This window comes from Cryptomeria japonica, chromosome 3 (assembly GCF_030272615.1).
Source record: "Cryptomeria japonica chromosome 3, Sugi_1.0, whole genome shotgun sequence".
NCBI classification, from domain to species: domain Eukaryota; kingdom Viridiplantae; phylum Streptophyta; class Pinopsida; order Cupressales; family Cupressaceae; genus Cryptomeria; species Cryptomeria japonica.
The window spans coordinates 685,160,429-685,187,842 of record NC_081407.1 but is presented as its reverse complement, the minus strand read 5'-3'; the positions used below and the strand labels follow the sequence as shown (position 1 = coordinate 685,187,842).

Sequence of the window (27,414 nt, the reverse complement as noted above, 5' to 3'; positions counted from 1 at the left end):
TTGTAACCTCAGCCTCCAAATAAAGGTGCTTAGCCTCTTCTTAATTTTATGAATCTCCCGCACAATCACTCTAGTTTTCAAACATCTTTTCAATTTTCTTAGTTTGTTCAAATACCCGATTATGGAGGTTTTCCCTCGTCCACTCTTGGGCTTTCTTGAAAACTAGATTTTCAAGAGTCTGAATCTTACTCTTGGCCTGATGCAATTGGGCCATTTGCCCCTTAGCGATTTGCATATGAGTGTTCATCATCTTCTCTTGGACATTTAAACACAAAATGCATTGCATTTGGGTGGGTTTGAAAATAGGAACCTCTTCCTACTCCACAGTGTCTTATTTTAAGGGAAAATAGGATCTCTTGTCTTTCGACCAATCCGCTTCGGGAGACATGATCTCTTATCTTTCCTTCTCTGCAACGTAGATGAGCATGGGAATGAACTTACAAATGAAGATATTAAGGATAACATTATGCTACTCTTAATCCAAGACACACGCGTTGTCACTCTAGTGTTTCTACTCAGAAATCTAGACCTTAATCCTCATTGCTACACCCAAGTCCAAATAGGTACATCTATAAACAATAAATTTCTGCATAAATTTTCCAAATTTTAGCCCTTTCAAGATTGACAAGTTGTAGGAAAAGGCTTATACAACTTTTTTATGAAGACTATGATTTTATCACAAGCCCATTATCTGCTTATATTCTACTTTAAACTATTTATCGCAGAACAAATGGAGATTTCTAGGGCGATTGAAGGGCAATTGAAGGGCAATTGAAGGGCGAGAACTAAAGTGGGGATGACATTCAAAAAAAAAAAAATACTCATGGAGAGAAACCCAAGAGACTTTGAGACTTGAGGCTCATGGAGGAAATGCATTGCAGATATCTCGTACGGTGGATACACCGTTCGCAAGGGATGGAAGGTACTCTCTTACCACTATAAACTATTGGGAGTTATTATTCCTTTATTTGAGTCCCGAGTTCTAACGAAGAATGCTCTGTCCCCATTCTAACTGATAAGCTATAAACATTCCAAACATGTTTGTATATATTTTGGTTTGTTTAAACTAGTTCTAATGTTTCAATCAGATTGAGACATTGAATAAGCTAGCAAGTGTAATTCAAGCTATGACAACACTCATATTAATGAATAAGTTATCAAATTTTCAAGAATATTTATTTATTAGTTCTCATGTTTAAATTTGAGACATCCAATAAATTAATAAGTGCAATTCAATCTACGATGACATTGAATTTACATATGTAATGCATTTTTCAAAACAATGGTTTATATATATTTTTTAAATGTGTAATATTATAAAGGAGGAATGATTTTTTCTTAACCATAATTTATATTATGTGATTATAAAAATTATATTAGATTAAAATATGAAATTTGAATATTGACAATTTGATATAATAATAACAAATGTAAATAAATGATCGCACTTATTTTAAAAATTTAAGAGCACATTAAGATTATTATGATTTCAATTTGATATGGTTTGAGATCTTAAATAGTGGATATTAGACATAATTCTAGAATTAGAATTTTTTTATGTGACTGTGAATGAGTAAATACGACTACCATAGAGGAATCCACGATTGCACCCAAGATCTTGTGTTATGTAGTCAAGAAACATCTGTATATTTTTCTATTGATCTCTCTCTCTTTCTCTCTCTACCCCCCCCCCCCCCCCCCCCCCACACACACACACATTCCTCTTTATCTGTATCTCTCCCTCTACCTCTCTTATCTCTCCATTTCCCCCTCTCCATTTATCCTCTATCCTCTCTTTGTCTCTCTTTATTTTCCTCTCTCTATCACACACCTCCCTCATTTATATCTCTTGCTACTTCTCCCTCTCCCTCATTAAATATCTATATAATCTCACTATATTTATATATCTCCCCATCATCCCTCTCTATCTATCTATCTATCTCTTATTGTATTTCTCTCACCCCCTCTCTATCCATCCATCTCTATCTCCGTCTCTATCTCTGTCTCTGTCTCTGTCTATCTCTATCTCACCTTTTCTATTTAGATCTCTCTCTTCCCCTCACTCTAACTCTCTTCCCCTCTCTCTCTCCCCCTCCCTCACTATTTCTCTTTTTATCTCCCTTTCTCTAAATTTATCTCTTCATATCTTCTTCTATTTAACTCTAATTCTATCACTCAACGACTACCTTTTTTTCCTTCTCCCTCACCTATGAACTATTTGAGGAAATGTGATTTCCTTTCTTTTGTTGATAAGGTTAACAAACTTTGTGATGGCTACAATAAATAGGAAGCTATAATCCATTGGCTTCTGGGGCAACTAAATGTGGAAAAAAAGAAAATTAACAGGCTTGAGGCCCTTGCTAAAGTATATTCTAGAGCTTCCAATTGGGCAATGGACAATAAGGATCAAAGGGTTTGGGTGGAAACAAATAATTTAGCAAAAAATATTGAAAGTGGGAAAGAGTAGAAGAGGAATTGAAGGAGCTATGTGATAAGATGGACCATAAGGAGAATAGAAAGGAGACGATGAAGGCAATTGAGGTTTTGCAAAATAATTAGGTGTCCCTAAATAGGAAAATGTAGGAAATGATAGCACATAACAATTAGATGCCAAAGAATAACTCTGCGAATCTATAGGTCATTCAAGAAGAAATCAACGTGAGGTAGACAAAGAAGAAACATCATTTGGTCTCTTCCCCTACTATTGGTTTATAGCCGTCGATGTTTAGGGTGAAAGCTACCTCAAAGTTCCCTGCTATTTTATCTAGAACAAGTTTAAACAAGAGGCTTTCCTTATCTGACAAAGTGAAAGCGATGAGCTAGCATTAGAAAATTGAGGAGTCCTCCACAAGGTAGGCCATCAATTTGTGTATTAGGTGGGGGTGTGTTTGTTAGTTTTATGTTTTGTTTGTTAATTCTATTCTAGTCTCATCTTCTAGTTTTGTGGTGTTTGATTTTGGGTGTCTGCTAGGTTTTGTTCTTTTTTGGCATCTAGCACTCTGGTCCAGGGTTATCACTCCTCATGAGACCCTTGGTTTCTTTACTTTAGTGGCTATGCAATAGTTTGGACCTCTTCCCTCTTAATCTAATCAAACTACATTTGCAGTATGTCAGTTTTTATATAATGCACGTGCATTTGATTTAAAATTTCTCAACAAGATACCTTTTTTCCCCTCAATTTTTTGTACCATGCTTACATATTAGGATACATAAATATGAGCTTAGATTTCTAATTATAATTTGTGACACCATCTTACATTCAGGTTATTATTACCATATATTTTTATATGGGGGGGAATATACACCCCTCTTTTACATTGGTGCTATTTTGGAAACCTTTTTACATGGAGATATTGAACTCCCTATTTAAACACAATAGTACACCTTATTACATTATCTTTCCCATATGGAGCCTCTTATTCATATGATCTTCCATGTTTTTATCTTACATTAGTGTGCACCCTTGAGACAATTTCAATCATTTTTTAAGGTATTGCGCTAATTTCTCTCCTTTATAATTGTAGTCCCTTTCCCATTGTCATGGACTTATGCTTTATTTATGGTCCTTACTTATAGTTTTGATTCCATATAATTTTTACATCATTAGTAAGAAAGTATGGCCTTACCTATCATTCTCTTGGGTCCCACATTGGAGAAAAATGCCTATACAAGTACCTTTTATATTGACATGGGTATGATTGACCATTATGAGATGCATCACCACTTTATCACTCATAATATGGGAAACATTCATACTCAGCAATATCTTCTCCAATCACTTAGCCGAAGCCATATGATATTTTCAGCTCATTGATCTTGCTAGCAAATTGAACATTAAAAGTATATGGATAGAGGGGGACTCTAAGAACATTATTGAATACATTCTAGGTAATCCCCCCCCCTCACGAACCATCAAAAGATGGATTGACGAGGCCAGATCCCTCCTTCACAACTTTGAAAATGTGAAAATGTCACAGGTGTTCAAGGAAGCAAACACGGTGACCGATTATTTTGCCAGCGAAGGAGTCAAGTTGACTAGTTGATAAATGTGGCACTCTTATAATGATCTAGAAGTGGGGGTTAAAGCCTTAATTAGATATGATGTCAGGCATGGAAAAGTTGCCATTTCAAAAAAAATGATTAAGCGGATCAGAAGAGAGTACAACTTTATTCATTATAATGATGGTGCCATTATAGTCTCTTTAAACTGCGTTAAGTGACACATTTTGTGGGTGCTTGGGCATTGCTATAATATTGTGGCCAAGTTTTTCTGCTCTTTTATTGTGAATAGAGAAGTTTACGAAAAATGGGGGGTAACAAGAAGAGGGTGGAGCATAAAAGCTACTTTGAAGCTGACACCATCAACAAGCTTTGGATGGAGGTGCTAAGAGTGGTGATGGAATACATTACCATGGATGACAGATTCACTAGAGTCTATGACTACCATTTCATTCTTCTTAACCACTTTAGGTATAAGGTCAGAGTTTCTTTCCCCTACTATCTATTATGTTCTCTGAAACATTGCATCCTGGAACACCGTAAAAGTCCTAGGAATTTCCCTGTTCTGCATGTTGGTCTTATTTAGCTCATTCATGAGCACTTTGCTAGTTTGCCTGCCCCATCTAACCCTATTTTGCCCCCGGATTATAATGGGTATGATACAGAAACTAGTGTGTCTAAGGGTAATTATGATGAAGACTCTGACTGGGAAGAAGAAATTACCCCCTCCTAAAAAGGTGCCTAAAAAATCTCCTTTGAGTAGGCCTTTGGGCGAATAAGAGTTCTCTGTAAAAACCCAGTCCAAAGCAAAAAAGAAAGGAAGGACCCTTCCCAAGCATAAGTTGGCATCTTACTCTGTGGACTCATCAGGTAATTCCCTTGATACCTCTAGCTCCCCTAAAGGTTCCCATTGTTCCCACCCAACCACTGACAGGGAGAACAGGCCGAGATTTCCCAAAGACCTTAAACATGATGACCACTTTTTCAAGCAGGACTAGGAATCTCCAGATGATATTTTGGCTATAGCTAGAAATGGTTCCGTGGACCTCTTTAGGGTTTTTAAATGGGTCTTTTATGAAATCAAAGACATTAATCTTAAGAACAAGGCACTTGCAAGCAAATTGGATGAGCTAGTTGAAAAAGGGCAGCCTTAGAAGTTGGAAGGGCTAGCAGTTTGGACCGAGGAAGAGAAACTTTTCATGACAGACTGTCTACAAATATCTCTCAAACTTTTGAAAAAGATGAAAAGAGAAAATGAGAATAAAACCGTGCAGTTGGAAGGGGAAGTTCCTAAAATCATGGAAACTTTGAATGCAATTATGAAACAGAGCCACAAGATTGTTAAAAACTCTGTAGCCACTATGAACACACTGGTGGAGAAGTTAGATAAGTCCCAACAGGGTTCCTTGATCATGGACCTCGATGCTAATATAGAAAAAGGCTAGAAAGGGGAGTCCCGTCCCTCCAAAAAAACTAAAGTCAACTTGAAGCGAAAGGCAGAGTCCTCTAATCAGGAGTTCCAGGACCTGAAAAAGGCGGCCCAAGAGATGAACACTCTGAAAATGAGATAGCTGAGACTTTAAAGTCTTTAGGTTAAGGTTTTTCTACATTTAGCTTCTGCTGTCTTTTTGTTTGCTCGACTACTTTCTTGTGCTGGTGAACTTTAACTGCTTATTTTATTTTAGTTTGTAACTTTGTGGTTTCAGGTCCCTGTAAAAACCGCTTTTTTCCTAATAAAAAACAATATCATCTCCAAACCATGTGCTTGCATGAATTGTTAATAGTCCTTTTCATATCCAAACACTGATATATGAGTAAATGCTCATATAATTAAAATAAATTTAATTATCATTTACTATTTTTATTTCTTCTAACAATTATATGTATCCTACAAATACATTAGATTGTTAAGGTTTATATCCATTCATTCATGTTACTACATCAAGATATGTAGGTGATTATATGAGGCTTATCAAAACTCATCTTATGGAGAACACATATATAGAATGTGAACACATATGATGATATCTCCTAAGGGTCCATTACTCCATATTAAATCCATGACAATATCCTTTTAATATTTGAGATATTTAGATTACATAGGTGTTGTATGAGTGTTGCACACTTGTATATGCATGATTTTTCTCAAATTTACATGCACATAAAAGTGGAGGCAAAGTGCAAAGATGTGATTTGCATACCCATGACATTTTCCATTTATTTTTGTGCTTATTTTAAGGGGAGTTCTTTGATACATTATCATAGTGATATGGTGTAATGATGTGTAAGGTTGAATCCCTTTCCCTATGTTATTCAATACCACTTATTCCCACAATTATGTTCATACGCCCTTGTACATTCACCATATCCACTTATTTACCACTTCTATGTGCACCCACAATTTTATGCATGTGTTATCACCAATATCTAGCCCATTTTCTATAATTTTAGATTATCCTCATGGTTGTAGAATTTTCCCATCTATATTCAAATATTTAACTTAAATGTGACTAACTTTCTACCTTTAGCCTTCTCTCATAAGGCTAACTAAACACAAGTTTGTGAAATATGTTTCCATGCCTTTGTATTTATACTCATTCAATGTGTTCATCATATTCATATAATAGTCTCCTTATCATTAAAGAATCAAGGAACACATTTGCAAATTTGATTGCTTCTCTACAAGAAACATACCTCTACATTATCATTTTAGAGGCATATGCATGATTGACAATTTCTATTTTAATTAGTGTTTAGTTTTTTAGGGTTGATTTAGGACAAAATGAATCCTTGTAACTAATAAATAGTCTATAAAGTATTTCTAAATACCACCAAGTCTCCAAATATTCAAGAAAAGAAAGCAAACTACTATACACTAGGCAAAAGAAAGAAAATATATGTGTAGACTACATAACACAAGATCTTGGGTGCAATACATCTTCATAGTCATGGATTCATTTGTCTTAGCCATATTTATCTCATAATAATATAAAGATATTTTGTTATTTGAATTATTGCTAGTCTAATATCCACATGTATTAATTCTAATATGCTCTTCTATTATTAAGATAAATACAACTATTTATTTACATTAATAATTAGTGAATCAAAGTATCAATATTCAAGTCTTATTTTTTAACCTAAAATAATTTTATAATCATATAACCTAAATTAGGCTTAAGAAAAGTCATTTCCCCTTTTCAATAATAATAAATAAATATATATCATTATTATAAAGAAAAAAACATTACACATATAAATCTAATCAATATAAATGATAACATATAGATTGAATTGGACTTCGTGGCTTATTTAATGATGATATCAGTTTTCCACAATCTATTATGTTTTTTGCTATAATTTTTTAATTTGATTTTGTTTCTATTTTTTTGCATCATTGTTTCAAATCACACTCTAAGATTCATCATCAAGATGATAGAGAGCTCAAGAAATTTATTCAATATTTCAAATTTGAACATAAACACTAATAAATAAATATACTTGAAACTTTGATAGAAACTTTGGTTAGCTTATTGATTAGTATGTATATTAAAATAGATTGAATTGCAATCGCTAATTTATTCAAAGTCTCAATCAAGTCTATTTGAACATAAGCACTACTTTAAACAAACCAAAATATAGATAAATCTGTTTGGAATGTTTATAGCTTATTGATTGGAATGGGGACGGAGGTTCAGAGGTAGCCCATTGGTAAGTCGAGGCATGGGATCAACAACAATTTTCTCATCTGCATCCACCAAACTCCATTTAAAATGTTTCGCTACGTTGTGCAGAAACACAAGTATGACCATTCGAGCATATTCATTCCCAGGGCACATGCGTGGTCCACCTCCAAATGGCACAAAAGTATAGGGAGGTGGTCCACTCCCTTCAAACCTCGATGGATCAAACTTGTCTGGAACAGGAAAATGCTCTGGATTCATGTGGGTTGAAAATGCTACCCAGCAAGCCTACATCCAAGCATTCTTCGTTAGAACAAAGGATTAATAATTCCCAATAGTTTACAGTGCTGAGAGGGTACCTTCCATCCCTTGGGAATGGTGTATCCACTATAGGAGATATCTGCAATGCACTGCCGCCATGCACCAGGAGCTGGAGGATGAAGTCTCATCGTCTCTTGGGTTGCTCTCCATGAGTATTTCATTTTTTGAATGTCATCCCACTTTAGCTCGCGCCCTTCCCTCGCCCTAGAAATCTCCATTTGCTCTGCGATAGATAGTTGAAAGTACAATATAAGGAGATTGCGGGCTTAATGTTTTAATGCAATTATTGTCTTTATATTAGCCTTTTCCTACATTTTATCAATCTTGAAAGGGAAATTTTTTTGAAAATCCTATGCAGAATACTATTGTTTATAGATGTACCTTGGTGGAGTTGGGTGTAGCAGTGAGGATGAAGAGCCAGATTTCTGAGCAGAAACGCTAGAGTGACAACGCTTGTGTCTTGGCCGCCCTCTAAGAGTAGCATAATGTTATCCTTAATATCGTCATCCGTAAGTGTATTTCCATGTTCAGCTACGTTGCAGAGAAGGAAGGATAAGAGGTCCTCTTCTCCCGAAGCAGATCTTCTCGCCAAATCATTTCTCCTCCGTTCAATCAGCTTTTGGAGTATTCGGTGAAGATGACGTCGTGCACTCATGGCTTTGCGATATGGCGTTCCCGGCAGATCTAGAGGAAATTGCGTCATTCCCTTCACCAATTCTGTGAAATAACTATACAATTCTGAAATATCAGTATCATCATTCAGGCTTAGAAAAAGACTGCAGGCCACAGCGAAAATGCAGCGCCTGATGGGAGGGAAGGCCTTGATTTGCTGCTTTTCAAACCACGAACTCTTCACGTGGTTGTTAATTATGGCGTCTGCTCTGCCCACGAACTTTTGCAGAGCCTGTGGCTTCAAGAATGCCATCAGCATCTTCCTCACATCATTGGCCTCTTCCCCAACTATGCCAAGTAAAGAGTTTCCAAATAACAATTTAACCGAATCGGGCCAATAGTGCTGGAAAAGCTTGTTTTCGTTGTTGAAGAGAAAGCGATTGCCCTCAGCACTATAAAAGGGCCAGCCTTAAACAGCACACATTAAGCTTTGACTGCTTAGGTGGCTGTGGGCCCATTCTTTCTCTCTCAACGGACTTCCGTCCGTTTCCGTTAAAAAATTATCGCTGTTAACATTCAAATTCGATTAACAGTGTTCCCGCCTGTTTGATTGCTTTGGGCAAAGCAAATGGCAGACGTCAGACATCTACCTAGCAGCCATCATTTAATGCTTCTGTGTTATTGTCGATTTTTTCCACTTCCCCTGTTTCGATATTACCTACAAGTCAAAAAAAATTTCCATGCTGTGTGGCTTTTTTCCAATCTGGATGGCTAAAACTGTTTTTAAATCTTTACCACTCAGTCATAGCATGCAGTGATAAAGATTGGTATAATATAACACCACGGAGGTATCTTGCACCAAAATTGTCCACTTAAACACAGCAAAACACATTAATTAAGAGTGCAATAGTGTTCTCTTTCAAAAGTCTCTTCAGAAAAATATTATGTTTCACTTAAATATAATTTTAATCAAAATAGTCAGAATAAATTCAAGCTTTTGTTAAATTTGATTTAATTTTTTTATGTTTGGTTATTTTTATTTATGTTTATATGTATAATTAATCATGATAATATTATTTAGATTTGATGTAAATATACATGAAAAAAATAATAATGATGACATAAATCTAATTATTTAGATAACATTATAAGACAAACATATAATATCACATTTAACATAATAGATATAAAAAATTATATAAATTATTGAGCATACTTATATAATATAATTTTTTTCAATAATTGTATTTCTAATCTACTTTTTTCTTAAATATGCTTACTCAATATTTGCATAAAAAGAAATTCATTAGAAAACTAGATAAAGATATAAAAATACATCAAACCAAAACCACATAATCTATAAGAAAAACATGGTATTACTAATACAAAAGACTAATATAGGACTAATTACATTAAAACCAATATAATCATTTCTTTGTCAAACATGTGGTTTAAGGATTATATATTCATGTTTTAATACATGCCAACATGTAATCTCAAAAAGATTATGACACATTGTTGTATTGTGACATAGAAAAAAGGTAAAAAATTAAGAGCTTTATGGTTGGATAATTTTAAAGATATAATATTGTGAATTAAATTTTGATGTTTAGAAGAGAAAAAAAATGGAAAAAGGATGACCAACAACAATGTGTTATATGTAAGATGCAATACTATTAGTGAGAAATCATGGTACAATAGTGCATGTTGCAAAGAGTACACTTTCATCATTGTTTTAGGTCATGTATCAAATCCAAGTTTTAATACTCTTCAAATGGTTGATAAAATATGATATATTTTGGTTTTAAAGAATTATAAGTTGAATTTATAATAAACTCTTGTACATAGAATTAAAAAGTGAAATTCTTAAACAATACAAAATTTAAAGAAAAAATTATCAACAATAAAATCTATTGATTTAGTTTATTATCTTTATACTATTTATGTAATTAATTTGCATCTTAAGTGTTATTTTTCTAAAATATTTCATATATAGTTTGAATTGTGCAAACTCTTTTCAAATTTTAAAATTAATTGATTTAATTGAAAAACATCATACTATACTAATAAAACCACGAATTAATATTTACTTTTTTAAAATTTTAAAAAATATATATTATATTTAAATTTTGTTTAAAATAGTCATTGAAAATAATTAACAAATAACATCACAAAAATTACTACTAATAAGTTTACTCATTTTTTTCTAAAACAATAAAATGCATGTTTTCCTAATTATAAACAAAGATGGTAAATGGAAAAAACAAAGCCGTATTGCGGAAATTCTATGGAGGGTAGGAAATGGAAAAAAACAGAACCGTATTGTGGATTCCACTAGCCTTAACCAATTCTTCCACCAAGGCGAAAACCCTATCAAGAGGGCGGGCAACTTCAATAGGGAGGAGCTCCCTCACCCGTGGGATGAGGTCTGCTATATCGTGATGAAGTATTTTATGCTGGAGGGAAGGTATGGCATATTCTACTACTACCATCTCCATTTCCTAAACCACTTGAGGAATAAAGATTTCATTTTCATTCCCTTCTTTTTGCTGCATTCTATGGACGTTAATGTTAAGGATATAGCTGAAGCTAAGAAAAAAAGGAAAGATTTTCCCATCCTGCATCAGGGCCTCATTCTCCGCCTGTATAACTTTCACCTCACCCTCTGCCCGCCCCGTTCCATCTCTATCTAGAATGTCAGCCCTTCGACCCACCCTCCTGCTATTAATGATGCTAGCCCTCCTCGGCTCTCAGAAATTGGCTTCTGCAGCAAGAAAACCAAAAATCACTCCCCGGAGGAGGTCAAAACTCCCAAGAAAGTCAAAATCCAAGAGATTGACTCTGATATGGAATTTATCGAAGAAGCCAATACCCCCCGTCGTTCTAGTAGACTGGCCTCTAAACCCTCGAAAAAATATCTGAGAGACCCTTCCTCCTCGCATGACACCGGTAATTCCATTCCGACTGATAAAATGCCCCTGGCCCAGCATAATCCGACCCCTCATTCTGTGAGCTCCACCCGGGTTTCAGAAAGCCCCACTTCATCCAAGAGTCCGGAGCCATCAAATTTCCCCTCCCTGACCTTTAAGCCGGAAAAAATGATGGTCGTGGAGGAGGCTAGCAGCGTGAAAGAGGAGGAGGAAACCAACTTGGTAGAGCTGGAGAAAAAAATGGAGGCCCTCTCTGACAATGTGCAGGTGATCACCAGCAGACTGGAGGCGGCGGAGTCCAAGATGCACGATGTTTCCAAATTCTCTCTGAATGTTATGCGATGCTCGACTACTACTCTGTGCCTCATGCAGGAAAGCACGACCAAAGGGAAAGGCAAGGAGGACGAGGACTACAAAGCCCTGTTCAAATTCCTCACTAAGGAATGGGCTAGAAAGCTGCTCCCTAAGAAGAGCCATGGGAAAAAGAAATAATTTTCTGCATGTGGAGGATTTCTGGGTTTTTGTCTATATCTAGTAGCCGCTGGGCAGATAGGGCTAGTTTATGCTTCTGTTTATACTTCTCTGTTTATTGCCCTGCGTGGAAAATGGCTAAAACTCTGATTAGTAATACTTTATCTTTGATAAACTCTCGTAGAATGATTTTTGTTTTTGATAGAGGCAAAAGGCTACTACAATGCTGATTATCTAAGGACAGTGGTTCTGCCACTGACCTTCTAATTGTTCCTATGGGTCGGCCCCCTCGTTTTTGGCTACAGTTTTTAATATAAAAAACAAAGATGTTAAATACTTAATATGGACAAATGAAATAATTTGATACAATAAAAACTATATTATAAGGAAAAAGAGTATCTATGTATATATGTTTTGGCATTCATATGGATTTTTAAAAGCCATTGTTGCATATTAGTGTCTTCGGTTCATATCTTTAAATAATTAGTATGATGGTTTGAATGTAACATGCCCATTGTTCTACCCATTCGATTTACGAACTTTTAACCCATAAATGAAAGAAATACATTGCAAAAATACAAGTAATAAATTTTTTTCTCTTTCCTTTCAAAAATAAGATACATATTTGAAATAAATCTCTTTTCAATTTTCATTTCAACATGAATCATATACAATACCATATTCATAAACATATGAATACATTTACATTTTACCTTTCAAAATTCTATTTACTTTAGGAATATTTGAATACATATAAAGCTTCTAGGAGCTTAAAGAAACATAAAAGATACAAAATGGTCCAGATGTCCTTCTTGGTATACATCCTCAAATACTGGCCACCGACTAAATGAGGAAGAGCATCACTCAAGCGCTTTTCCACCCATCCAAGACTTCACAGTCCCTCGTGCCTCTTCTAATAGAGCCGACCCGACCCTTTGACGAAGATTTTGGTTTGGTGACCTCATAATAATACAACCTTATGAGCATATTGTTGTGTCCTAAATAACTAGAGCTGCCATACATTGGCTACAATCTACATGTATGATGTTCTCTATCTAGTATGTAAACTTGGATCATAGTGAACCAATAATGTACATAGTGGCAACCTATACTACTTCGGCCAAAGAATTTGTCACCCAGTATTTCAAGTGAGAGTCGTATATCCACCCACTTGATTTTTCTATTTGGTAAATTGGCCATTAATTCTATTCCCATACCTTTTCCACAAGGTTAAATAATAGAATGTCTATCTAGGTTATTCCCATCCACAGATTATCCTAAACCCAGGTTTAACCAAATCAATCATTCCTACATTATATTTATACACTTCATCTAGCATAATACTATCCTAGCTATTACATATATATACGTAATTTTGTATCATAAGGAATATCAAGTTTCTATCAACTCAAGAATGCATATCCTACGAATAATTCAATTTCAATCATTTCTTTAAATCAATCTTATGCAACAACATAACCTATATATAACATTATTAAAAAAGAAGGTAGAATCCTCATGCTCGTATTATAGCTTCCGTGCAAATACTGATTCCTTTCCATAAACACGCAAGTTGCACAGATTATCCACTAGGATAAGAATTCACTCTCTCTCTCAATGATAACCACCAACTTATTCTATTGTAATGATCATTTAGAAAAGTCATGGCTTTTCGTATATCTTTCCCTATTATTCCTTCTTCTACTTCACACACACACACACACACACACACACACACACACACACACACACACACACACACACACACACACACACACACACACACACACACACACATATATATATATATGGACACCTAATGGGATGTGTCCCTTACATTCTATTATTTTCTCCAAGTGTGTCTACTCATTTAGGAGCTTTGCAACTTTTTTGTGGTGGATTGTGGTATGTTATTCATCATAATTCTAGCTCTGGTAGATTCCTTGCTAATAGGAATTGACGTAAAACTAATATGATGCAGGCATTACAAATTAAAATCTATTGGAACAAAATAGATAGAATATCCTATAATCTATGGTGAAATGGGTTTAAAAAACATTAGTTGAGGCTAAGGAAACCTCAATTAAAATTATCCATGACATAAAGTATTATACTTGAAATAACGAGATTACAAATACCTTACTGAAATTGGTCAATTCATTTTCTTCAAGATGGCTTGCTCCCTTAAATTGGGAGAAACTCTTTAGCATGAATGTATACCTCAACTATCAAACCAAAAGGTTCCTCTCATGGTTTCATTTTTTTATCGAAGTAGGTGTGATCAACAAAATAATTAATTGGAAACTCTTTTAGGTAACTAAAATTATCTCTAAACTATAATTTTCTATATGCACCATAAAAGGACCTAAGTGCCCCACCATTAGGAGATAACTATGGGAGATTATATGGTACATTATAAAACTCATAAATTAATTATACATGATATGTGAATATTTTTCTACAATATTAACCTCAAATGAAAAATAGGGAAGTATACAACATTTAGTCATGATTTTAGTCCCTTTATAAATAAATGAATACCCTCTTAGATTTAACACCTAGGAATGGAACACTCACATGGAGAAACAAAAGGCCCAATTTAAGTAAAATAGAAAAGAGATTGGATATTAATTTTATATTTCCTAAATGGATTGAACATAATGATTTTATAAAATTTTAAATAATTATATGCTTGGTTTAATATCACCTTTTGTTGACTATACAATTCATTGAAGATCATCTTAAGCCCAAATGTACCTTCAACTTTAAAAATATGTAGTTTGAAGATCAACCTTTCATAGATCTTGTCAAACATTGATGAAGTGAGCTTATAGAAATAAGAATAACCAATATGTATGCTCTACTAAAAAACTCATTGTCTTAAAAAATCCATAAAGATTGGAATAATAATTCTAATTTTCAAGAACACTTTGTTGATAAAGAATGGATAAAAATGGAACTAAACACTCTCAATAGATTTATCATAGTTAGAGGGATGGACTAGGATCAATTCATGGAGAAAGATCTTTTATCTCAAAATCAATAATTGTCCAAGCAAAGGAAAACAAAATCTAGAGGTAAAAATCTTGAGAAATTTAGCTAGCTAAGGATGAAAAGAGCATAAATTTTTTAACAACATAACTAGGGAAAGGAGGAGCTAGAAAAAACACTTTTGTAAAATTTCCTAATGGAGAATCTCTCATTGATCCTAAACCCATCAGAGTTGAATCAATCTTCTATTTCAGTGAAATTATTGCAAGTGAGGGGGATTCAAGATTGTAGGAGCAAATATACTTCTTATATTCCATTCCCTTTACTAACCCAAATGAAGATATTCAAATATAAATGTCTCCTTTTGTTAAGTGGAGATGAATTTGGATTTATTCAAAGTGAACTCAAACAAAGCCCAAAGGCCTAATGGATTTCATGTTTCCTTTTAGTAATATTGGCATATCATTGAAAAATAAGTCACGGTGGCTTGTAGTGAAGCACAAAGATTCAAAAAGTACTAAAATAACTTGATTCTATATTTATTGCATTAACCCCTAAGAATGCTTCCCTTGAGTCTTTTATAGATTTTTGAAAAATCTCCCTTTGTTACACTCTATATAAAGTCCTATAAAAATCAATGAAGGAACATCTAAAAATATACACTCCCTTTTCTAATCTCCCAACAACAAACTAGCTTAATCTATGAGATATTCATCATTGAAGGTATCAACACTAGACATTAAAGAAATCACTCAATTTCCAATACAAATAAAAAAAAGCATGATAATCAAGCATAATATTAGCAAATCATATGGTGGAGTAATTGGACGTTACTCATGAAAATCCTAAAAAAAAGCTTGTTTCTATGCTAATTTGAGGGAATTGATCTTCAAATGAAGTAGAAGTTGAAGCCTTTTTGCTTGGTTTCTTATTGTTTGAATCATGTAACATTGACACAATAATAATTAAGGCCAATTCTATGCTGATCATTCTATGTATATAGAAAAGATGCTCTATCAATTGAAGAATAAATATCACTTTGAATGAATTTACTGGTATACTTGATAGTTTAACATCTTTAATTGCCATCTTTAATTGCCACATATTGCTGTCAATGGTTGGCCTAGCATTAACAAAACATGTAACCAACTATACATTTAATCTTGATGTTGTTATAATCATTCCAACTTCTTATGTAAGAGTGATACTTCCCACATGTTTGATTTAATTCAAGAAGGTTTTGACCTCATTATTTTGTGTCAGTTACTTCTCACTCCATATATTTATGACCATCATTTATTTTACTTTAAAATTCACAATGGAATTGCTCATTCACTTTGGTGGTGAGTTATATAGTAAATGGGCATCCTTGTGAATACCAACAAAGCAGATTGAGAAAAGTTTTCTTTCTTCCACACTAGTGATATTACAGTTATGAGATTTTACAGCCCATTATTGGGTGTTTTGGCACTCCCTATACCTAAGAAGAGATCCTCAATCCATTTTGTTTATATCCTACAATCAGGGGAATCTACGAGAACATGTTTCTTTGAGCCATTATGTCAAACCGTTCAGGTCCCTTGTCTATGCTTCAACATTTTACATATTCCTCTGCCAAACAATTTTTGTTTGCATTTTGTCAAACAGTTCACATTCCTTTTCTATGCTTACACATACTACATACGTGTGTGCCAGAAAAGTTTCAGCTACAACATCTGCAAAGATGCTCTACCGTTTATTGTGTGATGGACCTCCATACCCTGTTTCAAAGCTCCCATTTTCGCACAGGCTGTGAAGATGTTGGCAGAGGTTGCGGTGTTTGGCTTTACTCCTACTAATCACTTTTAATTCAAAGCTTCTAAATCCTATTCAAGGAATGCATTTTGTGCATATCATGTAATCATGCGGGGTAAAAGATGACAGCATAGCTGCTGCTAAGTCGGCTTGCCCCACTCCATGTTGAAGGTCCTGGAATGGAGAGTATGCTTTCTCTGTTATTGCTGCTCAGGGATCTTCAGTGTTGATTCCCTTCAATGGAGAGTAAGCGGCGCCCTATTCAAATCAATTCCCTTCCATTACGCTTTCTTGGATGTCCAAACCCTGTTCCAAAGCTCCCATTTCAGCGTAGGCCGCCAAAACACAGCGAAATAAAAGATGACTACGGGCTGCGATCAAACATATACGCCACAGCCATCCGTCCAAATCTGCGCGGGAGAAATGTTTGTTTGAATTTGTAACGGAAACGGAAACGGCTGAAAGCAGACCTTGGCAAAGGGAGTGGGCCCACAACTGCCACCTAAGCGGTCAAAGGCTTAGTGTGTGTTGTTTAAGCCATCCCCTATAGAAGATGGCCGTCTGGTGTCCAAACATGAAAGTCTTGAAGATATGTCCTCCATATCGCTCAACTCTCCGCTTGAAAAAGTCATGAAGCCTGTTTCTTTTCAAAGAGAGCAGAAGCTGAGGCATTTCTCCCAGCAGAGGCCACCCGAAGCTCCCTGGAGGAAGATTAGCAGAAGCTTTTGAGGAAAGATGAGCAAGCTTCCTAATTATAAAATAAAAGAGCACAAAAGCTGCGCCAATGATTAAAGCCTTCGTAGTGAGGATGTCCATGGCTTTCTCCCGATACAAAGATGGTGTTGAGAGGTGATGGTTATATAGATAAGAGGGGAGTTCGTAGGGAAGTTAAGAGCTGAAACCAAACCGTAAGCATTTTAATTTAATGCAAGAAACAGTTAAAAGTACGTTAATTCACCAAGTGCAGTTTTGCAGTGGAGTAGGTATACACAAAGCTTTCAGGTTTAAAATAGGGACCAACCATTCATTGTAACGTTGATTCACCACGTGCAGTTTTCCAGTGGAGTAAGTATACACAAAGCTTTCAGGTTTAATATAGGGCTCAACCATTGATATGTTTCCCCTTATATAGCAAACTTAAGAGTAGGAGGGATAGATAGGGGAGAGATAAGGGGAGAGATAAAAATAGAAAGATAGAGTGAAAATGTGTGTTATTAAATTATAAATAAATATTGTTAATGAATAAAAAAGGGTGTTATTCTTTTTTTTTCTAATGTCTAAGTTTTTTTAGTTTTTTATTAATCAAGAGTGTTACCAAATTTTAATTAAAAGTGAGTGTATTAAAATTTAATTGAAATTTATTTTTAATATTTGAAAATGAGCACTACTAGATTATAAACAAGTGTCACGTAGTGGCTAGTACTTGTCGTTTTAATAGAGTAATAGATATAATTAGATAAATACATAAGATTTAAAAAATAGAAATAGTCATTGAATTATAAGTGAAACTTGGAAATATATACATTGTAGGTTAAAGTTATATGTAAATTGTAATTTGATTTTAATTTTAATTTTGAGAAAAGAGATTGTATTAGAAATAATAAAATATAATATAATATGATCTAATTCTATTTCACTTATTAGTAATATAATATTAAATTACAATAAATTAATACGATCTCCCTGCTTCGCATAAGAAGACCTACAACATGATCAAAACTGCTTGCACTCCCCTTAATCTCCCTAAGACGCCCAAGTTGACGCCCATAGGTACCTTACATTCCTTTGGAAAAAATGGCTTTGCCCTCCCCAAGATCAAAGCCAAGTCTATCTATACCTTGCTCAATAGCGACACCTCAGTGATCAAGCATATCAACACTTTGTGGTATACCAACCACACCCCCCAAACTTGGCAGAAAACCTTTGAGAAGCTCTGGCGGTCCCCCATCCCCCCTAAGATCAAATGCTTTAGATGGCAGCTTATATTGGATAGACTACCTGTAAGGAATAAATCGGCTGCATATGATCTTTGTTTTGTCTACAGAAAGCCTGAGGCCACGCGCCACATCTTCTTTGACTGCCCGTTTACTAGAGAAATTTGGCTGCTGTTTGGAATATCTATTACAGAATATATTTACACTCTTGATATAGTTACTAGTTTTATTCAAGGACTGAGAAAGGATACTAACCTTGTTTGGCAAATTCTATCTTCTTACATTCTCTGGTTTATTTGGAAACTTAGGAATGAGGAGAAGTTCCAAGGTATTACAAGGGAACGTACTGGGTTTTTAAAAAAATTCACACATTACAAAATTGTTGTGCAGGTCTGTTTTCTGATGAACATCAAGAGAAACAAGCTCCTGCGATTCCTCAAAGATGGCAGAGCTACCATGTTTGTCTATTAGATGCAAGATGGGTATGAATGGGCCAAGATTGCAGAGAATCAGACCTCCTTTGACAAGGGAGTAAAAAAGCTGATAAAGGATCTCCAGGACAGCAGGCCCCCTCCCTTCAACAGGATAGAGATGTGCTCCCAGATCCTAGCCAGAAAGAAGGTGGTTTGGATGGAAGGAGTTCAAGGTTGGACCACTTGGTTGGAGGACTAGGATGAGGTTCTCCAGTAGTGCTCGACTCTGCTGCGTCCCTTTTTTTTTCTTTTTGATATGATTAGCAGATAACTGTATATAGCTCTCTCCCTGGTTTACCAGTTTGGCGGTTGAGGCCCGACCCTCTGCCCCTCTAATTTTTGTATAAACTCTTCGTCTCCTATTTGAACTCTCGATTTCTAATATAAAAAAATTTACAATAAATAATATATTGTTATTCTAGATATTATATTATTTTTATTATTTAAAAATAATTTATTGCATATGAGGATAACTAAAATTATATTATTAGTTTATGTTTTCTCTCTCTCTCTCTCTCTCTCTCTCTCTCTCTCTCACACACACACACACACACACACACACACACACACACACACACACACACACACACACACACACACACACAAACACACACACACACACATGTATATATATATATATATATATATAAAAGAATTACATATAGAGTCAAATTTAATTGTTAAATATTTGTTTGGTGGATGTGTAAAATAAATTTCATAAGAAAATTTAAACATACCAAATATTATGTTAAAGTACCTAAAAATAAAATTAATTTCTATCATTTAAAAAATAAAAAATCACGCATCTTAATTTTATATATATATATAACCAAAAATCTGTAGGTCTAATTGGTGGAGAAACAATTGAATAATAACGAATTAACAAAAGTACTAATAAATATTGTTGTTAATGATTAATAGGCAAGTGTTACTAATGATGAAGTTTAGCATTATTCACCTCAGCTTCTTTATTTTTACTTATTATTGAAAGTGAACTAAATAAATAAATAAAACTAATGTTACCAACAATATTGATTTTTTGAAAATTAATGTTACTAAAAATATTAACTTTTAAAAATGAATGTTACAAAATTTTAATTTTAGTGTCCATGTTCAAAATAATATTGATAATTAGAAAGTTTGAAAATGAATTCTACCAATGGTATTGATAACTTTACCTAGTTTCTTAACATATTGTTAATTATTTATTTATTGTCAAAAGTGGTTGGTGCTAAATTTAATTGGGGACACTTCAAATAAATAAATATATAAATAAAATGAATGTTACCAACAATATTAAGTTTTAAAAAAGAATGCTATGGATACTATTAATCTTTTCAAAATAAATGTTACCAAATTTCAACTAAATATTTTTATGATAATTATTTATTTAATTAAAAAGGCTACCTAACAATATTAATGTTTGCAAATATAGCTTTTTCCCTTTCATATACTCTTACAATAGAAATTTGAATTTTTCAGTACCTAGTAATTTTTACTTACCTAGGACATTGTTATGTGGATTCTCTCTATTGCTTATCCTCTCCTAAAACCAAATTCAAATACAGTAGAACAATACTTTTCATACTATTGAATTTAGTTTTGATTGTTCTCCACATCCTTTTAAAACATAGCTATAATGAGTTATTATTTTGCATGGATTTCTCATAGAGGCCAGGTTAATCATTTCATTATTTACTCTAATTCCATTTGAATCCATAGGAAAACTCATCAGGCGGGCTTAGAAACGAAGTATATTCATGCAGAGGATAATGTTTCTTTTGTCACGACATGAATATTTATGTGTTAGTTATATGCAATAGTAGTTATGTCACTCAAGAATTTATTATTGCTAATGTTTCATTAATTTAATTAATTAAATGCATTAAAATACGTTATTTTTTGGAAATACTAAATTATACACTTAGTTTTTTGGAAAAATTGAGTTATACAGTGAAAGACACTACCAAATTTCTCGCAAAATACCCCTAGGTTTGAATAAGTAATTAAGGGATTGGGATTGGAGTGAAGAAACCAAATCGAAGATAATGATTTAGATGATGCATTTGATAGAAAATGGGAAGAGGGGCATTCAACATCTTTTGATAATCTAGAAGGGGAAGGAAATGTTCATGTGATTGAATAAGAACAAGAAGAGAGAATACCGAAACAAGGACTAGTCTTCAGACTTCCACAAGTGCAAATGCTTATAGAACCCATTGTAGCTCAAATAGAAAGTCCAATAATTATCATAGAAACCCTAAACTGATTCAAAGTGTGCACCCCAAATTTGAATGTTCTCCAATAGAAAAATTTTTAGAGAAAAGGAAAAGGAGATGAAAAGTAAATCCTAAATATTTCAAAGACTATAAGGATGAAGAAGTCATAATTTTTGCCACACAAGTTCCTATGGTTTCTTTGGCACAAGTAAGTTTTTCTCTCCCTCTTCTGCCTTCTACTCAATCTTTGGTCAATCGCTCTACGCCCATGTTTGTTTCAAGATTTGATGCTTTCCTCACCACAGAAGGTTTTTCCAAAGCGTTAGCTTTTGCAAATGTGTCACTAGCCAAGACCTCTGAGGCATTCAAACCTACATTGTAGGTTTCACCTTTTCCCGACATTAGTAAACTATCTTCTATAGTTATAGCTACCACTTAGGTGTTTGCACAAACCCCTATCCCATAATTCACGTCCATGAAAATGATTCCTGTCTCTATGCAAGTTGTGTCAACCTCACCCTTTTTCTTGTCAAGTCCTTTCTCTTCCTCATTTGATATTTTTGGTTCTCTAGGGACAATAATCACTTTGCAAAACATCCCACAAATTTCCTCGAAATCCTTGAGTTTCCAAAAAATCACTTCACTTGAAGTGAAAAGGCAAGCCCCTACCATCCAGTTTCCTATTGGTCTGCCTCCAGGTGCTCCTTTTGTAGGATAGTATATGAGTTCCCCAATCGTGTGGGATAATAAAGCACAAGAATATAAACAATCTCAAGAAGATAAAATATTTAAAAGAAAAGAAAAAGATGTAGCTCAACTATCTAGTTAAAAAATGGAGACCATTTTCAATGAGGATCATCAAATAATTAGGATTGCAATAGAGATCCACATTATAAAAAAACTAGAAGGGTAGATGCAATCAAAATATTACATGGTGCATGCCATTAGAACTAACATGAGATTAGACCACCCCCAAGATAAAGTTGAATTTACGGAAGAAACTCAAAAAGTGGTTACTTTCAGTTTCCTCAAGCTGAGCAAAAAGTAGGCCAAGTTAGAGACAAAGTTATTGAATATGGATTCCATGTTCAAAAGGAAAGAAGATAAAATAAGGGAAAAAGGCCTACAAATTAAGATTTAAGAAAGGAATGCAAAGAAAGATCATCAACATCACTTGAGGAGAATATTTTGTATAAAATAAGGCTTCAGACTAAACAAAATAATTTGACGGTGTGAATGCCACTAAAAGAAAAGAAAGAAAAGATTTGAGTCAACAACTCCAAGAGAAGGAGAATGAGGTAATACGAAGGCATCAAATTGAGTATACGACTGCTAAAGAGAAACCTGACATGAAGGCCCAAATAGGAAGAGGGATGAGTGCTAAAGAATTGGTAGAAGGTTAGTTAGTCCAACTTCAAAAGGAATAACAAGATCCCCGATCATTAATAGAATATGAGAAATGGAATAAGGAAATGATGGAGCTTTCTTTGCAAATAAGGAATCAAGAGTTGGCTAAGTCCCAACTAGAAAATGTTGCCTCTCTAGCAAAAGTTAGTAGATTGTATAAAGAGATTGAAGATCAAAACTTGTAGATGCAACATTCGTAGGTTGCCTTAGCTTCCTTAGCCCAAAAAACTAATTTTCTCCCCATGCTTCAATAATTATATATATATCTTACTGGGAGAAACTCAAGACCTCCATTGCCTCCTTGCATCCAACTTTTTAGTTCATTGTAGGTGATAAAAAAATGGCAAAAAAGGTTGGAAATATAGTTGAGAAAATATTGCAAAATATTATTCCTAAGATGACCGAATCTAAGTCACTGATAAAAAAATTATGTGGCAAATAATGACTCCTTGGTTTATGTTGGCATCAATGATGAAAGGTTAGTTGCAAAGAGGGCCAATGAATACACTAAATACAATGCATCATCTCTCAGGAGAAAAGAATTTATCAATACTCTTGAGCTCTTTGTAGCTCATATAAGTAGCCATATTAAGAAATTAGTCCAATTTGGGCTCCATTCTCCTTTTCTCCTAGATGAGGCAATGCCGAACACAAAATAATTAATGCAGTTGCTAGATCAAAGACAAAAATATCAATCATACTTACAAGAACCAAGTTTCAAACCCACTATAGCATAAATTGAGCTAATATTGGATCCCCTCACTCAACAAAAAATTCACTTGGAATCTTCACTTCTTGTTTTAACATGCACCTCCTTCTAAGAGATAATTGATCTTGACCAAGATTATGAAGCTATGCAACTAATTCATTACCCCTTCATGTACACTAGGCCCTATTATAGTTTGTGATTCAAAAATTATAAGCTTTCCTTTCTTTCCCTCTATAGTTTTGGTGTGGAAGCAAAGATCTTGAAGTTTCTTCCCACAGGGAGGGAACCCAAAAAAGTTGCCAAATTTGTAGATTTATCTAGAACAACTGTCACAAGTCATTCTATAAATTTATCTATTGATTCTAAGAGTCAAGATGCCCCCCTTTTGTTTCCATTATGGGTATGTGCAGGATCATGGTGTGCCTAAATAGGCCCTTAAGTGGCAATGAAATTTCAAAAAATCAGAGTTATGCAACTTGACATGAAAAATTGAATAAATTATGAACATTATTTTTAAAATATGTAAGAAGAGAATCTATATAAAATTGAATGTAGTTTCTAAGCTACTAGTTTTTAAAAAAAAAAAAAATCCTATTTGAAAAATTTCAAATTTCAATGCAGTGGTACAAAAATTTTAGGAAAAAGATAAGAAGTAGGTGTATGTCTGACCACCCTAATTACAACCAATCATAATATTTTTTTATAAGATTTATAATATAAGTATTAGACTCATGTCCGGATGTGACACATATTTTTTTATAAAGTAAATAATTATTTATGAATTTTTTACTACAGCTTTTCATAAATTCAGAAACTCCTACGTCTAACCACCTTAACTTGGTCAAAAACTTATGAAATTCAATTTTTAAAATTTTTTCCCTATAGTAGATGAAGCATAGGATGTGGCGCATGTTTCAGATTCAAAAAATGTTATGCGGTTTGAAAGTTATGAGTATTTTTCAATCGGTCTATCAATCAAGACTTTTGTCAGATTCAATTAGAAAATAAATAATAATTATTTATTAAAGTTGAAATAAGACAATCCTTATATTGTTGGAAAGATGAGAACATCCTTAAAAAACCCTTTTCATTTTATCAATTTTGGCTATAAAAAAAGTTGTGAGCCACCAGTGTAAAGTTTGGAAAATCAAGGAATACTGAAAAACACGTTTTTACAGTTGACTTTCCAAGCTTGTCACTTCCAAGCCAAATCCCAAAGAAAACCCTAACCAAAATATAGAGGAAAAAATTTATGTTTTAAAATTGGACATCTGATAAAATCGGATATCTGTTAAAATAGGATATCCGTTTTTGAAAAAATAAAAAAATAAATTTTAGTAAATTGGGCATAACTTTTGCGTTTTATATCAAATTTTTTATTTTTTACAGGCATTGGAAAGGTAATTAAGAGATATATGATATGTAATAGGTATATTTTCAATTATTTGTTTTAAAAAATAATTATAATTCATTTAAATTCATCCTTCATTTTTAAAACATAAAAAACTCATGACTTTTTCATATGATTTCCCTATTGCATGAATTTTTGTAACAATCATCTCAAAATAAACTAAATAAGTAATTAATTAATAATAGAAAATTTATGAATTTTATTGAGTTCGATAAATTTTGATAAACCATGTTATCTATGTTTGTTCCTTGCTCCACCTCTCTCTCCTAAACCTATCACTCCACCTATTTGTTTCTTCCTCCCTTTCTTTTGTCCATATTTATACATCTCTCTCTAGACCTATATCTTTAACTATCAATGAATACCTCATTCAATCTCTCAAGCTCTACAAGGTGCTTATATTTCTACCTCTTCATAATTTCCTCCTCTATGTCACTCTCTCTTCCCTAAGATCTAGACTAGTCTCTTTGCATTTCCTTCTCATCTCTAGCAACAAAATTCAAAGGGGACAAGGAGAGGTGTAGGGAAGTATCAAAAAAAGGAGAGGGGGAGAGAGGTGAGAAGGAGATATTAATTGGGGGGAAGGGAGAGTGTGAGAGAGAGAGCTATAGGTAATTAGGTGGAAGGAGAAGAGAGAGAGTGATCCAAATTATGGATTCGGACGACAACACCTAAGTGAGAACCTGCGGTGTTGTGGATGAATAAGATAATATAGAATTGAAGTAAGCCAAAAAGTATTGTATTCAATTCAAAAATACAACATATAGTAGTTAAAGGGATTCCAAGGGTCACCAACAACTCCTTGAGAATCGAAAAACCAACAGTCATATCAGGTTTATTTACATAATAAAATCTAAAACTATGTAATTTTTCAAAAAACTATATAAAATTTGTCCTAACTTTAACTAGGCATAACTTTCTGCACAGGACTCGAAATTACGAGCCGTTTAACTCATTGGAAAGGTCTCCAAGAGTTGTAGGAGAAAATATGAAAGAACATGCCTTACCATGTTCTTTAGGCTAAAAATGCCCCGAAGGCCTTCAAAAATGCCATTTACTAACATATAGAAAAACTAAGGAAATATATAATAATATTTTCAAATTTTCTTTTGATCATTACTCCCCCCTTGAAGAGAAATGGGCTCCATTGCATCAATACTCTAAATGAGATGAGGGAAATGGAGCCGAAGCTTCTCCTTGGTAAACCACTTTCCTTGTTGAGTGATCTACCCTGTTTGAACCACTTTGTCTAGATAAATCTGTTGTTGTTTGAGTGTTTTCACCATGATGTCCACAATATGATCATATTGGAATGGAGAAGTTGCACCTGGATTCAATTCTGTAGTGGAAATTGTTTCTGCAACATCTAATAGTGGAGGAAAATATGGCTTCAAGAGTTCCTTCTAAATATGCAGCCACACCTTGTCCCCGACATGAAAATTATTAGTGCGATACTCATCATGTCTCTCCTTATATTTCTTATTGGTATGCTCCAAGATTTCATCCTTTTTCTTTGCCAGAACCATGGGACTGCCACAGGGTGATGCACTTGGACGAATATGTCCTCTCTCAATCAATTCTTGTATTTGCCTCTTAGTTTCATCATTTCCTAATATTGATCTACGATAGATTGGATCATTAGGCAATGGAGTTCCTGGTATCAAACCAATAGTGTGTCTTACTTGGTAGTGTGTAGGTACCCCAATTGGCAACTTAAACAAATTCTCATATTTTATCAAAATTTGGTCCATTGATCTTTTCTGCTGTGTTGTGGTGTTTGTGATGTCATTGGAATTATATACAAACTTCCTTTCTTCTTCAGAATGAATCATTAATAATATGAATGTTCCTGTTTTGACAACCAGCCTCCTACCTTGCTTAGCTCTAATCAAAGAGGTAGTGTATGTAGGGCTTACCTCTGGTATTCAGTATTTCTACTCACCTAATATGATTGTCACACTGCGAGGTCTGGATTCATAGACACCATGGCGTTGGTACATATATGGTTTTCCTAACAAAACATCACAAACATCTAAAGGATCCACATCACAAATTACTTCATCTTTGAAAGGCTTTATAGAGTAGGAAATGCAACACTGAGCTGGTGCACTTGGATATCTCTCCCTTGACTTACCCATCCCATAGAATAGGGTTGCAGATGTGCTGTTGTTTTTAGATTCAATCTTTTTACAGTCTCTGCTAATATTAGGTTCTTTTGACTTCCACTATCAACAATAAAGTGTAGGGATTTTCCTCTGACCCACATCTGTGAGTGAAGCAATCTCTCCTCATCCTCCCGGGGCAATATCTTTGTAGTAGCTACCGTTGCGTATGGATCAGCCTCAATGACCTACTCATGACTTTCTTTTGGACAAGATTCTGCCACTTGAGGTTCTTCTTTGTCCTCATCTGTCTCCATCATTAAACTTTTTATGGTTCTACAATCTTTTGTGTTGTGAG

The 27,414-nt window shown here is 34.2% G+C and overlaps 1 protein-coding gene across 1 annotated transcript in view; it reads right to left on the bottom strand.

Moving 5' to 3' along the window:
• Positions 1 to 7,607: 7,607 nt before the first annotated feature.
• LOC131051115 (cytochrome P450 716B1-like) overlaps positions 7,608 to 27,414 on the bottom strand; it is a 126,259-nt gene continuing 106,452 nt past the window's right edge. Inside the window, exons 4-8 of the mRNA XM_059217639.1 lie at positions 18,800 to 18,906; positions 17,376 to 17,549; positions 8,385 to 9,067; positions 8,042 to 8,226; positions 7,608 to 7,970 (exon numbers count right to left, since the gene is read on the bottom strand). Coding sequence (XP_059073622.1) covers positions 7,668 to 7,970; positions 8,042 to 8,226; positions 8,385 to 9,067; positions 17,376 to 17,549; positions 18,800 to 18,906 — 1,452 coding nt within the window. The 3' untranslated portion in view covers positions 7,608 to 7,667. The remainder of the gene's footprint in view (positions 7,971 to 8,041; positions 8,227 to 8,384; positions 9,068 to 17,375; positions 17,550 to 18,799; positions 18,907 to 27,414) is intronic.